Source organism: Lepeophtheirus salmonis, chromosome 3 (assembly GCF_016086655.4).
Source record: "Lepeophtheirus salmonis chromosome 3, UVic_Lsal_1.4, whole genome shotgun sequence".
In the NCBI taxonomy this organism is placed as follows: domain Eukaryota; kingdom Metazoa; phylum Arthropoda; class Copepoda; order Siphonostomatoida; family Caligidae; genus Lepeophtheirus; species Lepeophtheirus salmonis.
The window spans coordinates 39,614,617-39,631,329 of record NC_052133.2 but is presented as its reverse complement, the minus strand read 5'-3'; the positions used below and the strand labels follow the sequence as shown (position 1 = coordinate 39,631,329).

Here is a 16,713-nt window from a genome sequence, read left to right as displayed (position 1 = left end):
TTACGAAAGAACAAAAGCTCAAATGGCGTCTTTCCACACACCAAGAGTGAAGAGCAATTCGAAAATAAAATCTCATCTAGTGAAAATCCAGGGTTTTTCTTCACAAGATACTTGATGATACGAACGGCTCTCTCGGCGAGACCATTCGACAGGAGATGGTATGGCAGAGAAAGTGTGAATTTCCCCCCCCCACTCTGAAAGCTTCGAGGCTTCGACTTGAACTATTCATTTGCATTGTGCTGTCTGAGTGAAGAGTATGAGGGAAACCAAAACGGGTAAACCATTGGAATAGTTGTTTTAGAGTAGCAAGAGTAGATACATTATTCATTTGTGCAGTTTCTATCCATTTGGATCCTGCATCAATCATCACAAAGACATCTTTACCTTGGACTTTGGCATAGTCAACGTGGACTCGCTCCTATTCGCCCAAAATAGCAAAGGGAACCAATTGAGAAGGCGGATCCGAATAATCTAAAAATAGGTTATGGAGAATAACGTCGTCAAAAAAATAACTGGATGATCAGAATTAGGCTTAGTTATTTCTCCATTCATGATTCCTAGACAATGTATTGAAAATAAAAATATAGTAACTAAATGTTGCGAAATAAATAATTTCGTATTTCCCTCCTCTTTTTTAATTAAGTACATCTTGTTCATCATTGGTCACATCGGATCATCCGATAATGTGTTGTACAGGTGTGAGTGTATATTACAAACACTTTTTAATGGTTTTGCGCTTGGCTGGTTCAGTCTTGAATTATCAAATATTGAGGTCTCAAAGGAAGAAATTTGCCATATTAAAATTTTATTACCTGAAAGGGAAAAACGTGTCGAAAGCGACCAAGAAAATTTGCGATGTTCCGATATTATTTCGTTGTCGTATTATTATTCTTGGTTGGAAAGATTTTTTTTCCCACTCAATTCTGCACTCTACTTTGAATAACTCGACCTTTTGAAGTTGACAATCGAACAAAAGCGTCCATCATTGGTGAATAGGAGACAAGACATCATCATACAACATTAGGTTGTACACATCTTTGATGGAGCACCAGTAGCTCTGGGAGCTCAAAGGGGAAGTTCTTATGCATTTACCTTAAAGTCTGGACCTGGCATCAAGTGACTACAACCTTTTCCTGTCTTTGCCCAACGCGCTTAGGGGTACAAATTTGTCCTCAATAGAGGTCAGTGAAAATTAACTGTCCTAGCTGTTTTCCAAAAGGGAAAAGGGCTTTATCGAAAAGGTCATTAGGAATTTGGATTCTCGTTGGCAACAAATTATCAAAAAGAACGGGACATACTTGGCTTAAATCGGATGATTGTAAAACTTCTTATAAAGAATTGAAATATAGCGAAAAATACAAAATTACTTTTTCCCCAACCTAAATGAATTATTTTGCATCCTAAAGTAAAGTCTTTGCAAAATCCAGACGCGCTATGAGTCAATGTTTGACAGAAAGTCATAGCTAAAATTCCAATGCTCATACTTTTGCTATAATAAGATAATAAACTTTTGTTTAATTTTCATCGAAATCTGTGACATTGGCTATTTAGGGTGGTTAAATTTTTTATGGGATTAAACATCACAATTTACTTTATCGTTATACAACCTTATTTCCATAGTGTAAATAATAAATTAATTACAATAATTGCTAGAAAAAGTAAATTTTCTAGTAGGATCGTCTACTTTCCTTGTCCAAATCGATACAAAACCATAATTAATTTTCAAATTTAGCCACTTCATGTGTATTTCCAGCACCTATTAATTAGATTTAATTCAAATATCATTGTTCTGCAATTTTGAACAATTCTTTTGAATTTTATGTAGAACATCTTTGGATTTTTTAAAAATAATTCTAATTCTAACCTAAATTTTTGAATTGAAAAATTATATTAATTCTTAAATATAAAAAAGCTAAATTTTTCAATTTGAAGGCTCGGCATTGTTTCATTTGAAGGTCAAAAAGACAATTTGGTTCCCCGTTGGATACAGATTGACTAGCAAGGATTACTTGATGATTTTGCAAGCAAAAGTGTTGTTCTGTAGGTTTCCAACCTAACAAAGCACTCAAAGAAATCCCATTATTGCTTTCAACAGAATAGGACTCCTACAAATACGGGAAAAATCATGCAGGATTGGATGGCCAAAAAATGAAGTTCTGGCCGAAGGAATTCTAGTCATTGCAGAGTCCTGACCTGAATCCCCTTGATTACAGTATCTGGCGTCGAATTAAGGCCTATAGATAACGTGTGTCTCAAAAGAAATTGGTTGAGAAAGAGTGGCGATCAATGTCACCATGGGAAAACTTGTTTAAAAAACAAACAAACAAAGATCAAGAAGATATATTGGCAGAAAATAGGAGCAAGAGGATCATTTCAAGGCAGTGTTAACTTCGTCAAGCCTGACGAGACAAAATCATTTCGTCAACAAAACTTTTTTTCATGAAGAAGACGAAAATCTGGCAAAGGCGGTCAGCATCCAGAATGGGGGCTCAGGCTTTCAAACGTTTCAGAGCCATAATTTTAAATTGCAAAATAGTATTTGTTAAATTTAAAAAGTAAAATAATCAAAATCTGTTAAATTAAAGTACCTTGTAAATCATTCATGAATCTTGGAGAAAAAGTATTGATTTTTTTACTCACATTCTCATTCTTTAGCGCCAGAGTTCTTTTTTCTTTGTATTCGTAGTTGTGATAGGTAATATTTACGCATTTAATTCATTTTAATTAATTCATTGAAGGCCCAGATCTTTTATAGTATTGTAATTATGCCCACCTATAATTTTGTTCTCATTAGAAAATATTTTGTAATGAGTCTGCATACTTTTCATTTATGTAAATAGTTTTAACGATTTTCTTAAATATAATCTGAAGAAAGAGTCATGAATATAACTAAAGGAACTACACCACATGATTTCTAACTTAAGACTAAATATATTTTTTATCTCAAGGTAAATCATATAAGAGTAGTAAAACTTGTTCATTCGCATAAATTTGCCTGAAGATTCGGGTTGCTACAATGCACCCACCAGACTCTGGGTCTAATTAAACAATAAATTAAGATAAACATAAAATAAAAGGATACAGAGTTTTAATTATTGTGCATAAATGTTGTAGTTTGAGGGAATATCCCTAATATCATATGCCGGTTTAAGTGTATCAATGGAAAAATAATCAACACTATTTCCAAGATCTAATTCAAAAGAGCGAGGAGACCTGGATAGTACCTTGAAGGTTCCAAGGTTCGTAGTAACCGAGTATGCGTTGAACGTATAATAATATTTTTCACGAAAACATACGTAGCACTTTTAAGTCTATTGATAGGAGATCCGATCCTAGCAGGAAGTTCTGGAATAACACTCGGTGGGGCGTGTTTAATATCTTGGAGCCTCTGAAACAAGTTTTTGTCGTTGGAAGTCTCAGAGTCTCTGTCAGGGGCTTCTCCCTACAAGTGATAAAAGGTAGAAAATGCGTTCTCTTGAACATTAGGTACAGAATAATGGAGCCCAAGTAGGACAAACAGAAGGGCCTTGATCCAAGATTCTCCCTGTTCGTACATTCTGGAAGACAGAGAACTCTTCAGAGTACGGTAGAATCTTTTGAGGATACCGTTTGACTCAGGATGCTAAGGTGTTATGAATAGGTTTATTGTTCCATAGCTGCCCTAACTGTTTCCAGAGAGATGCAGTAAATTGTTGTCCCTCGATCCGAATGAATTGAAGTAGACACTCCAAATCTAGCGATCCATCAGAAGAAGAATGCCTTGACTATAGTCTCTGCCTTTTTTTTTTTTAAATTGGGCTTTTATTAAAATTTAATACAATAATATAAAGATTAAAATAATAATAAAATACATCAAGAGGGATTGCGATAAAATTTATCATGAATAAAGGTTATAGTTTAAAATTTACCCCCCGGATCAAGGCCCAACCCTTCAATATTAACATCTTAAGTTTTTACAGACTATTTAAAATGATGCTAATGTCTACCACTATAAAATATGAGTACATGAAATATGAAAAGGATCAAATTAAAACAGACTAACAAACAACAACTATTTCTTCAATGTTCTTTTCTTCATCATCATGTATCTTCTTAATAAACATTTAAGGATTGAGTAGAACTTACAGGACCATTGTGGGAAAAATCGAACAATGACTGCGGCGTATTTCCATTCTCTTTCCTCGTAACCGGGGGTCCTTAAGGAAAAGGCTGCGTATCTTCCTGCAGATGCAAGGAAAATTTTCCTCAGAGAGTGAAAGCTTAATAGACACTCAGAAGTGAGGCAGCTAGCTATATATGCTTTAGTGCTGACTAAAGCTAAGCAGGCAGTCCTAGTTTCTGGGGTAGTCTTTTCCTGCCCTTTGAGCATTCCAAAAAGAATGTAGGCAAACAAGTACTGGGAAAGGTAGTCACTCAAATTAAAAAGATCAATATTCAAATCGAAGAAATATCGAAGACCAGATAAAACCGGAGTGCACGGAGTACTGCGTTAAAATTTTTTCCACAGTCCTTACAGGGAGAGTTGAAGTAAATAAAGCCCGTCGAAATTTGGAACTGAGACTTAAATTTCCTATCTTCCTTGACAAAAGTGAGGGACTCCATTATTACCTTTTCCCACTTTTTGCGGCAGGTCAAGAAGATCAATATAAGTTTGACAAATTTTCTTTGCATTATGTTCTATGGGAGTCTGAAGTAACATCTTTAAATACCAAGGTATAGGGGATTTATGAAAATTAGCTGCTTTTAGCAGAGGGTAATACAATTTTCCAGATTTAACCCTTGACTCTTGTATTGTAACCATATCATGAATAGTAAAAATTTCTTCGGAAAGAGCCTCAATCTCGAGACTAATTAGACTATCAAAAGGTTCAAAGAACTCTTTCTTTTTTTAAAACAGACGAATAATGTCCACAGTAGAAGCCGAGTCATACATCATAGAAGCTTTCCACAAAATTTTTTGGGAGGCTGCCCAGGAAAGAGATATGTCAGACAGAAGAGAATTAGATAAATCTGTTCTTACCATAATGTATTGACAGATTTTATTATTAGAAATGAAGGAACACCATTATTTTTCTGAATTACAGGATAAATCAATTATAATCTTACTGTATATTTTAGGTAGAACATTACCTTACTGAACTAGCTTCCCCCAAAGTTGTCTCTTTGGCCTTTTTAGAGCCTGAATATAACTTCAGTGAAATAACTTCTGTAGCCACCCTTCTTCAGCCTCGATCCCCCAATTGGCCAATCTTGGTAACACGGTAGCTAAATAAAGCACTGAAAGAACCAACTTTATGTTGTACAAGTCGACTCGCGTCTGCAAGTTCAATCTCCTCCATTCATCTATCCTAAGGCTTATAAACGTTTCTAAATAGTTTTTATTTAACAGACTATCCATGTCTTTCCCAATCAATTCCAACAACCTTAATTTTATCCTTAACTGAGTACCCCTGAATTTCATAATCATTCCTTGGAGTCCACTCCCCCAATGGGAGGATTGCTGTTTTCTTTTTATTTATTCCCAAACCTGAGAATTTCTTGTACATTGAGAAGAACTTATGTAAAATTTCAATCCTCTTCGACTGCAATTCCGAATTCCCTTCCACATTAATAGTTATATCATCGGCATATATGTCTAAAAGATGTTTTTTCTTTCCAAAATTAACTCCAAATCCAGAGTACTTGCGCCTAATATCCTGAGCAAAATGTGCGATTTTTATCTCTTAACAATCTCTTGCTGTCAATTCTATAAAATCATTCTTTGTGATTTGGGGTTCATCAGGTAACTGGAACCCTTTATTCAAAAGAAGGTTTCACAGGAATTTGATTTTGTGAGGCACATCATGAACGACGTAAATCTTCATTGATGTGTCTGATGGATTCCAAAAATACAGAGAATCCTCAGTGATTCATAATGTGTTACGCAGCTTCTATTCTATATACCTTGGATACAACCTTATCATTGGAAAGCAGAACGGAAATATTGAGCGATGAAACCTAAACGAATACAAAAAATGAACGGAACGCTTACAAGCCTGATATGCTCTCTCTTCAGGAATAAAGGAATAATAATAACAGCTTTCGAAAATAATAAATAAACACATATTTGGTTAGCACTTAAGGCAACTAAAACAAGCCGCTGCTACCTCTTCCATAATTATATTATTTCATCTACTCACGTAATATTTGGAATGAACTTTTTCCTTCACTTGAAAAAAGTATGACAATTAGCTATACTCCAAGGAATTGGGTATTATTCAACGAAAACAATTGGCATGTATTGGGAAAATGATATTTGTAACATAGTTAAGAGTAAGAAATTACAAAATAACTATTAACTCATATTAGCAGAGGTGAGGAAAAGTCCTTATACAGCAAGACCAAGTCGAATCTCAAGTATTTAATCACCATTACAAATTTTTACCTTGACCACTTAATTCAGCAGCTCTATTGGCTGATGCTTGTACAGCATCAATGAGCACTCCTCTGATTCCACCCTTTTCTAACACTTGAATACCACTCATAGTGGTTCCTGCAGGTGAAGTAACATCATCTTTTAATTGTCCAGTATGTTTTCCAGATTCTAAAGCTACCTTGGCTGCACCCATAGTCATTTGAGCGGCAAATTTTGTAGCTTCAGCTCGTGAAAGACCCACAAGGACTCCTCCATCAGCCAGACCCTCAAGGATTGTATATATATAAGCAGGCCCAGAGCCTGCAAGGGCAGTGAACCCATTGATATTTGACTCTGAAATGATTTCACATGATCCAACACAGTTAAGAAACCATTGGATTGTACTGTCATCTCCTGCCCCAATTTTTTCACCTATATATAATAATGATTAAATTTCATATTTGTTTGTAATTATAAGGAAATATATACCAGGTGCATAGACAGAGCAAGCACATCCAAATGCAGAGGCTGTATTTGTCATGATACGAACAATCCTATTTGAAGAAACAACACTACTAATATGTTTAATGGATAATCCCGCCATGACAGACACAAATAGGGGTTTATTCCACCCTGTAAAAGGTCGAATGGCCTAAAAAGTTAAAAATATGACACATATAAATACGACAATTGATTTGAGTACTAACAACATCGAACATATGTGGTTTGACTGCTATAACTAGGATGTTGCACACAGCAAGAGAAGATGGATCCGTGCTACATCTGGCACCGATGGCTTTCCAGGAACAAAACGTTTTTCCTGACGGAGAAAACGCATATATTTGATCGGGATTAATGTGACGGGACAGTCCAGTGGCAAGAGCAAGTGCCATTTTCCCTGCTCCAATGAACCCAATGTTGTAGTCGGTGTACATTCTTATAAAATATATTTTTTTGGTAAACGGATTGATGATTTAAAGAACAATGACGTAATTGATGACGTCAGTACTCGTATACTCTATTTTCATCCCTAATCCAAACCGCAGTTATACAACATAGGAGGCGAGTTAACATTGGATTTCACTCGATAATGAAGAGACTGAGGATATATAGTTGTATCAGTATGAAACATTAGTGGCAATGATGTGCCGGGACTGCGAAGTCCATATCTATGATTTGGAGGGATATCTGAACGAAATTGATGATCCTCTGGAATAAGCCGATATTTGTTCCTACCGTTCAGATAATCCAGAATATGTACTTGTAATGACAGGTCAGCTCATTGGCGTGGCTACATTTGGTCTCTCTACTTTTGGATATCCCTACAGAACGGATCCCAGTTCCGTCTCCTACGACATGGATGATTTGTACTCATTATTGGAAAGATATATCATCCTGATGACGACTCGGAAATGCGAGTAACAGATCTGTATTGGAAGAAATATTAGATAGACTTCGATTTTTTCGTGGAGCCCGTTTTGATGAATGTTTCAATGAGAATCCAGTTCAATTCAAGTGGCGAATCACTCGACTCTTGAATGCTGTTCTATGTAACGCTTCTTCCTATTCTCATCCTGAAAGAGGCTTTTTCAAGGACGGTCTTGATTATTCAGACTTGGAATTCATTGAAACAACATCCTCCTTTATTCTGACTCAATCTGTTGGAGGCCTATGATGGTGTTCTCTGTGGAGTATTAGTGCGAGAAAACAAAGTTATCTATCAGAATATTCCCAGCAACTTTTTTATGTAACTACATGTGCTTTTAAATGAGAAGGAGTCCTCATTTTGCAAGGTCTACGATGAAGTATCAGGTATATTACCCATTGGCCTTGATGTCTTCTCTCTCTCTTTATCAATCCGATTCAGGCAAAGGAATTGCGATTTTCACACAATCATTTCTTGAGTAAGTCATTGTCTCAGAAAAAGAGTACCATGGAATAGGTATCTGAGGACATGATGGACAATATTAAAAAATTTTGGAGCATTGGTTTTACACAACTTCCAATGCTTATTGATTTGTCAGGTGCGTCTGATATTGATCTTTAATTTTTTTTATATTCATCATTTTGATAACAATTTTTTGAATGTTGTTGACTTCCCATAAAATCATATTATTTCTAAATTTGAAACAAATTAGTATTACTATGGCCTTGTTTTTTATTGATATTTATTTTGACATTCATATATTATGTAAGTATGTTTGAGTTATGCCATTTATATTTGTAAATAAATCTTTGAAATAAAGATGTAAAGATACTTTAAAAAAAAACAAAAAAGGCAAAAGATAATCGGTTAAAATCAATACATCCATAAAATAAAATAAGGGGTACTATTATAAATTAATTAATACAGTTGTGTACAACATTACAATGTTTATGATTTCTTCTTGTACCATTTTGTATATTTGATCTTAAAGCCTACAAAATATATTGTGCCTTAGTAAGGATAGCTTATATTTTTTTCGTTGTCCATGCCGTTTAGAAATTACAATTTTTGGGACTTAAAGAACAAACCCTTTTGCCCCCCCCCCCCTCCTCTTTAAATGATCTTAAAGCCCTTGACTTTATAATATATTGTGTGGTTAGACTAAGCAGAAAATTGAAGATGTTGTTAGTAGTAACTACAAATAAATCTGTGACAAGGTCTCTACCAATTTGTTTAGAACAAGAGCAACCATAGAGTGATATATTTATCTGCATTAAATTGATAAAAAAGATTTAATACATAATATTCCAATACAAACCACTGTTTGGGAGTAATCTATTTTTTTTTTCAATGGGACTTCTGGATCACTCTGTATACAAATGAAATAAGTACATTACTATAAATAATGCTTTATAGATATTATTTAGTGACAAAAAACCAACACTCTGTTTTTCTTTATAAAAATTGCTTCCAACTTTTGTTAGGTGAACCATTTTGTTATTTATGGAAAGGCCCAATAATTAGTTAGTATTATGTAGTTGATCCATCGTAATTGTTATAAGTGTACATTAATTAATTATAAGTATATATATCTACCATATACATTAGGATTAACGTAATATTAATAAAAATATCAAAAAATTGGGTAGATTTAAAAAATTCTCTAACCACAAAGTATGTTTGTGTATATAATATTGAACATACAAATGTCAAAGTATATGGTTAAATAACTCTTTTCCACACTTTTTAATGTTTCTTTGAAGTAAGATATTAATCTTCTTGTTACCAGGTAGGATCGAAATGATAAATTTATCCATTTCGTATAATACTCAACACGCATGTAAAAAACAATGATGTTTAGATATAATTGAAAACACAAGTAAATTATAGTAAGAAATCTTTTTGAGTAATTATTGTTCATGATTTGGAATGTTTCATTAGGTAATTTTCATCGACCTTTACAAATGATATGTAGTGCGAGGTTTGATAACTTATGATTATCAAATCTAGGAGGATTTTTCAAACGATTTACCCCACAAAATGTTCACCTTTGAAATTATTGTTCGCAAATACTAAGTTTGACAAAATTGTGATATAACTATGAGTTAAATAAAGACCATCAGGAAATTTTTAGTTAAGAACAAATAAGGGTTTTCTTTTAAATAGAAACAACATTGTATACCACGGAAACAAATTATTGCCAAATACTTTTTTGCTTCTAAATCTCAGTAAATTATACATATTACTATTTTATTATAAATATTCGCATTTAAATATGCAAACTTTCTTAATTTTGATTTCCAAATCTTCAAATTTGAATTCAGTGATATATTTTTTTTGCTGATTTTATATGTAATTTAGTCTTCTAACTTTAAAAGGTTGCTAACTCCTTACTTAAAAGTTGTCTTAAACCCATACAAATGGTAAAAATACTCCAAAAATTAAATTAAAAATACAAGAAAACTAGATTTTATAAGGAAAAACTAGATACATATCTGTAATTAGGGCGTCAAGTTCTATTAGAGTTGAATATGGAGTTCATATGATTTTTTTTTGTTGACTTGTGTTATCAGTCAAAATATATTAATCATATCATTTTCTACACCTTTTATGGGTTGTTTATGTCTGGGTTCTCAAGTCTCACACAATTGGCGTGAGACTCACGTATTTTCTCACGCCACACATGGAATATATCACGCATTTAAATGTTGCGTCAAATTTAACTTTGTCCCCTTAACTATTCATTGTTATTGAATGATTGAAATAGATTTTACGGAACAGATTGGGATCCCGAAGTATTTTTGATCAGTCACGAAATGTTATAACCAATACTCAATAATTTTATAACTTATAATTGTATCATAGGTAAAAGGTATGAGTGTATTTAAAAAAAAACTGTTTTCCGTTCATTTTAGAATTTATAAACGGAGAAATTGAACAATCAATGGAAAAAATCTTGAAACGACGTTCTTTTCTTCCCCCTTTTTTTTATGTTCCCCAAAGACATCTTTGTTCCTAATTTCTAAACTAAAACTAATTTGCGAAACGAAAACCAAGCAGCGATTTTTATACACATTTAGTTGGCAACGAGTATACTTTATTGACCATTAGGGGTGCAGAGATTATTGTGATTCATGAATTACTCAAACTGGAAAATAAACTATTATAAGGAAAAACTGAATGCGTGGAGAAGGTGGGAACGGGACGTATGGTATACAGGGCATCCACGATAAATTGGAACTATCTTAAAATTCAACCTGCTTGATAAAAATGGAATTTGGAGTGTATTTGTTAATATGAGAAAGTTAGACATGATATTAAACAATAAATTTATTCAACATGTCTTCCCTCAGCAGTCACTATCTTCTCCATCCTGCCCCTAAAGGATTGGCATGCCCTGATGACTTCCGCGGAATCGACAGCATTCCACTCCCTCGTAATGGAGCCCGGGAACTTTGTGGTGAAGACCGCAGGGACCTCTTCTCTCTCCTTGGCAAGTAACCTGTCATTCTGGACGTTGTAGCTTCTGTCGACAGTCCAGTTCTTCTCGTCGGAGAAGAAGATGATTCTTCCTCCATGGCTCTTCAGGTCATTGAGGAGACGCTTACTGTTGGTGAGCCTGGTGGCCTTCATGGATGTCGTGAGGATGTGTTGTTTGGCCATTCGGTATGACCTGTAACCGAGGTCCTCATTCACAGCCTTGGAGACCAGCTGCTTGCTTACTTCACGGTTCTTGGCCAACCTGGACAAGGAAGTCCCCGGCGAAGCCTTGATGGACTTCCGGAGGCCTTCAAGGAAGCGGGGAGTGTGGATTCGGTCACTTCTCATATTGTGGGCCTTGCGGCAGACCTTCCCCTCAACGTCCCAGCTATTGAAGACCCGGTACACCGTGGTCTTGGGGTAGTTAGGAAGCTTATAGATAGCAGAGGGCTTGTGTCCCGCGCGAGCCAATTCGAGGATGGCGTCTACCCTTGCTTGTTCCATGATGACTATTTTTTGTTGTCAAAACAATTGTGGTGGAAGTTATAGGGTATTGTTCACGCAACCTTTTATATTAGTATGACTTAACCCCGAATATCCACATTATGGATCTGGTTGAAGTTTAAAGTAGTTCCAATTTATCGTGGACACCCTGTGATGTAAGACTTTTGTTAATATCAGCTATCAATGATATGATTTTGGGGTGGGTTTGTGTGTGTAGAGGAGGGGGGGGTACAAGAGAAATATCCTGATTATATTTCAATTCATATATAATTACACCAGAAATAGGTGAGAATGCTAAATTCAGAGAAAGAGGAGAAGAGAATGATGGTTAGTTAAGTAATGAACAAAAAATTAAAAAGAGGACACGTAGCAACTGTGTTTCTTTTTCTAATTTTTAAAGGTAGTTTTTTTCATTAGAAACTACTCAACTTTATCTACAATTAACTACACAGCGTCCATGATTTCCCGAGTTCTTTATGAATTCAACCAAAATGAATTCTGCAAGTGGAATAAATATTTGCATGTCATCAAAATGGACATATCGCAAAGAATACAATTTTTTTCATAGCAAATATATTTGGGCAAAAACTGATCATGTGGTGTTCATTTTGATTTTAAAGGAATGAATCCATGAATGGAGATAAGTTAACCAAAGAGAGCCGCAGCGGATTTTTTTTTTCAGAAATGAACAAATATTGATTAATTAATTAATTACCGTAGCCATTATTTATCCCCCTTGGATAGATAGTAGTATTATAAGCATATTCAACTTCTGAGTCATATTTTTAAATATAGTATGAGTCATGAAAAGGGTATTTAATTGTGATGCCTATTCGAGGTGAATTCTAAAAACTGCTTCTTTTTTGAGTCATCATTATATTGCAACAAAGTTCAAGTAAAGTTCGATCAAATTTGGATGTAATTTCTTATTATGTACCTATTGAGCAATAGTATGTGAAGATATTTTTTTTTACTCAATGATGTGCATAAAAGTTACAATACGCTCCAAATGATACATCCATCATAAACTGCAATTTGAAAAATTAATAGACCAAAAAGAAAATCATAATTTAACAACAGTTTTATTACTTACTACATCACATTAATAATAAGATTATATATTTATTTAAATATATATATATGTAAATATGAATTAGAACATCACGACCATAGCAATTCAAAATATTGACTAAAATAACATAATAATACAATTAATTTTCCTTGAAATAAAACACTTGATTTGAAATTTCATACTCCTAGTGTCAAATAAATTGATATGTCGACTTTTTGTAGGACAAAAATCCTTTGAATAATACAACGAGTATTGTAATTTGTCCATCGTTTTTAGATGATTGATTGCATTTATATTGTACATAGTCGTTAAAAGAATGAACGCTTCACTGAAATGATGATGGTTTTTCTATATTAGACTATTAAAAAATGATAAGGCTTTATTTGATAGTAGCAAAAAAAAAAAAAAAAATCTTCATTTGCTCTTAAAAAACACTTATGAAAACGCAATAGTTATGAAAAATCTCAAATTTCTAACTTGTAATTGCAGTCTATCTAATTATGATGAAGAAAAAGAAACACAAATTTCATTTGCTAACGTTGCTATGTACTATATATTTTTCTCACACTAAGGCCTTTTAGTTGAGGTCTCATTTAGCCCAACTATTGATTATATATGTCCCTTTTTTGTATAATGAAGTAAGAATATCCCTACACTGTTAACTAATGATGAATTAAACAGTATTTGTTTGGTTAACATCAATTAAATATCTAACAGTCATGTAAAACAACGTGCTATTTTTTTTTGTCGGTTTCAGTCGTAAATACGTAATGCTGAGTAGTAGCAGATATTATGTTAGATAACATTTATATAAATGTATTGTATATATATATATAATTAGACTATTATCTTGAAAGGGGAACAGTAATTACATGAAGATTCACTTCTCTCTACTAAAAAAAAAAATAACAAACAAACAGGGATCAACAACAACATTAAAATTGGTGAGCGTGTTTGTTGCTTTTTCATCATCAAGAATCACGATGATGATCTTCATCAATGGAATGCATTAGGATTAACAAACAAATGACTGAGTAAAAGGGAGTAGATTAAGTAATAAGTAAGGTTTATTCCATCTGGATTTTATGCCTTTGATCCTCTTCTTGATGATGTCTTTTCCTAACTTCCATATCATGTTCTAAAGGCAAAGTCGTTTCATCAACAGTAGGATTCTTTTCTATGCACTCATCATCATCCGCCATTTTGACCCAAACCGGGCCTTCTTGTTCAAACACTAAATATAAGACAACATGAATTACAAACAAGTCAAGTCAAGGAAGATATAACTCACGTTTATCAAGGGAGATCATTGAGTTGACAACCTCTCCTACAGAGAGTCCTTCTCCACTCTTTTCTTCCATATTTTGTCGATTACGAATGAGCCACCAGTCAATGAGGAAAATGATTACGGAGCAAACCTTGATGGCACTGCACACACCAACGTATCTAAATAAATAATATGATTATATTATGAATTATTATGTATCAAAGTAATGTTCTTACTTGTATCGGAAAGCCTCAATGTCATACATGAGACAACTTCCTCCAGCTGCTCCTTCACATGTAGATTTCCAAAGTATGCAAGTCGAATCGATCACATTTCCAAAAAGAATGGGAGATGGAATATATCCAAATAGTCTAAAAATAACAAATTGAATCCCTAGCGCAAATGCCTTTTCCTCTTCTTCGACACTTCGAAGTACAACCATGAGAACGGGCATTTGAGTCACAGCCACAACCAGAGTCATAAAGAATAAAAGAACCATAAAAGGTAGAATCATTCCACATTGAGTATAACATGGACCAGCGGTCGCAACAGGGATCACTGTGACCTCAGCGAAATTATTCCCAGATTTACCTCTTCTAATGGGACTACTCAAATATTTTTCTTCAGTATTTACAACACCTAAAGTGAGAAGAGGTGAAGATGCATTTTAAAAATAAACGAGAACGTACGTAGAATAAGTTTAACTTACATGCACAGTCAGTATAATTGTTGTTTCTCGATCCAGTTTCTGTACATCCAGCATGGCAAGGTGAGAAATACGTGAGTCCATTGGCTCCACAAACTGGTTGAACATCATTCATATCACATTGGCATCCAAAGTTGCATGAAGCCGTCAGATTAATGGTAAAGGGTTCAGTTTTGTTACTAAGAAGAAGACGAGATACATTGATTATACATATTTGATGAACAATAAGACACACTTACACATTGGAATAATAGGGACTCGTCGTACCAGCCATTTTCACATTATCACAACCAAAAAAGAAAAGCATGACATAACATGCAAGGCATAGAAAATTGAAGAAGATCACAAGTTGTACAGCTCCCTTTGGACGGAGCTGAAGCCGTTTCAGAATATATCCTCCAAAAAAGATACCAATACAGGCTCCAGGTATAGCAATCCCTCCAGTAAACATGGATGCTTGACTCTTTGAAAGATTGAACTGAGTTTCCAAGTATTTAGGAAGGAAAAAAATAAATCCAGAGACGATAATCAATTCCATACAAGCTCCAAGACAAGTCACAATGTAGATTTTATTAGTGAGAAGTTTCCAAGTGGATCGAGGGATATCCTTGATATCCTTTCCGTAATTATCATCCTCTATCTTAATGGACTTTTGCTCGGAATGGTGTTTAGGTCTAATGGATGGATCTTTAGCATGATGGTACTTATCATCAATGTAGACTTTGACCTTTTCTTTCTGGAATGAGAGGGAAGGATGAGAAACTATGTAGTTGTGGATATTGATATATTTATTTTACCTTAAGTTCTTTTGGAAAGAAGAAAAATGGAATGGAAATGAGGATCATGAGAACTCCGCATATGAGAAAGCCACCCCACCACATTCCAACCCAATGCCGATCCGTTGAATCTGTAATCATTATTATAAAATACATGAAATATGGAGATAATGAAGTAATTAGTTACCTAAAGTCAATGAAGAAATATCGGATGAACCCGTGTCCACATAGAATGAAAGTAAATATGCCCCAAGTAGGAAGCCGCACACAGGTCCAAACGCACACATGGAATACATAACACCAATGTACATTGAGGAGGAATCTCTTTTAACATGATTGTCAATGTATGTTGTTCCAAGGGTGAATAGAGGGGAGCCACCACAACCTAAAAGTAGCTGGGAGAGCATGAATATGAATATTGGCAATGCAGCTGATTCATTTGCTTCTTCAATACAGTTCCCTTTACGATTATATTGATTGTTGTGTGGGGCTAAAGGAGGATTCGGCAGACCTGAAATCCAAAATATAATTTACTTACAATCTATTTTGGAAGTATATTTTATGAGAACAAACCTTCTGCAAGAGACTTAATGTTTCCAAGAGCAGGTAGCTTTTCTATGAGCAAGTCCTCAGCGGATTTATGTGGTATAATTCGGGGACCTCTACATATGTTATCTGTCGAGGATCCATTGATGTCGGATTTAATGCTATGGCTATCAGATAGAAAGTGAGGCAAGGAGAAAGTAATGGAGCCAATTCCCATGACTAAAACCCCTGCAAAAGAACAAATATATATGGTAAATAACATTAAGATATGTTTGAGAGGTAACATGGTATTTATATGAACATATTATATATATGTAGATTATAGATAGAGCTATGCTGGAGAAAAAGGGCCCCATTAGGGTGAATTTCTTTGGTTCTATAAGACATAAATATACATGATTCTTATAAAAAAGATATATTATACAAAATCGTGTTTGTTCGAAGTAGTAAAATATTACTATGATTTATATTTGCATAATTCCACACTTTTTTATACTTTTTTTTTCATTTTCCACACATACATACATGAGTACAGATGTATG

General features: G+C 34.3%; 2 protein-coding genes across 5 annotated transcripts in view; both read right to left on the bottom strand.

Annotated features, from left to right (window-relative positions):
* Positions 1–3,778: 3,778 nt before the first annotated feature.
* Positions 3,779–7,402, bottom strand: LOC121115083 (uncharacterized). Of its 4 annotated transcripts, none has more exons than XM_071887391.1 (5): positions 7,102–7,402; positions 6,884–7,046; positions 5,131–6,826; positions 5,021–5,073; positions 3,779–4,965 (listed from the first exon to the last, which is right to left on the bottom strand). In XM_071887391.1, the coding sequence occupies exons 1-3, from the start codon at positions 7,327–7,329 to the stop codon at positions 6,411–6,413; spliced, it is 807 nt and encodes a 268-aa protein (XP_071743492.1). In that variant the 5' UTR covers positions 7,330–7,402; the 3' UTR covers positions 3,779–4,965; positions 5,021–5,073; positions 5,131–6,410. The 4 variants fall into 4 exon arrangements, with proteins under 4 accessions (XP_071743492.1, XP_071743493.1, XP_071743491.1 ...); XM_071887392.1 differs by having other exon boundaries at positions 5,136–6,826; XM_071887390.1 differs by having other exon boundaries at positions 3,779–5,073.
* A 5,867-nt stretch (positions 7,403–13,269) lies between these two features.
* The window catches only part of LOC121115082 (solute carrier organic anion transporter family member 3A1), a 29,742-nt gene continuing 26,298 nt past the window's right edge, over positions 13,270–16,713 (bottom strand). Inside the window, exons 5-12 of the mRNA XM_040709245.2 lie at positions 16,199–16,399; positions 15,813–16,136; positions 15,647–15,756; positions 15,089–15,585; positions 14,853–15,028; positions 14,380–14,782; positions 14,168–14,322; positions 13,270–14,110 (exon numbers count right to left, since the gene is read on the bottom strand). Of these exons, the coding sequence (XP_040565179.1) occupies positions 13,944–14,110; positions 14,168–14,322; positions 14,380–14,782; positions 14,853–15,028; positions 15,089–15,585; positions 15,647–15,756; positions 15,813–16,136; positions 16,199–16,399 (2,033 nt within the window). The 3' untranslated portion in view covers positions 13,270–13,943. The remainder of the gene's footprint in view (positions 14,111–14,167; positions 14,323–14,379; positions 14,783–14,852; positions 15,029–15,088; positions 15,586–15,646; positions 15,757–15,812; positions 16,137–16,198; positions 16,400–16,713) is intronic.

What these genes read in the sequence shown, in the direction of transcription:
- LOC121115083 (XM_071887390.1), bottom strand. Translation starts at nt 7,329, where the DNA reads ATGTACACCGACTACAACATTGGGTTCATTGGAGCAGGGAAAATGGCA. An exon ending in AACCACATATGTTCGATGTT is followed by an intron (nt 7,047 to 7,101) that starts GTTAGTACTCAA and finishes TTAACTTTTTAG; the next exon opens with GCCATTCGACCTTTTACAGG. An exon ending in TTGCTCTGTCTATGCACCTG is followed by an intron (nt 6,827 to 6,883) that starts GTATATATTTCC and finishes TATTATATATAG; the next exon opens with GTGAAAAAATTGGGGCAGGA.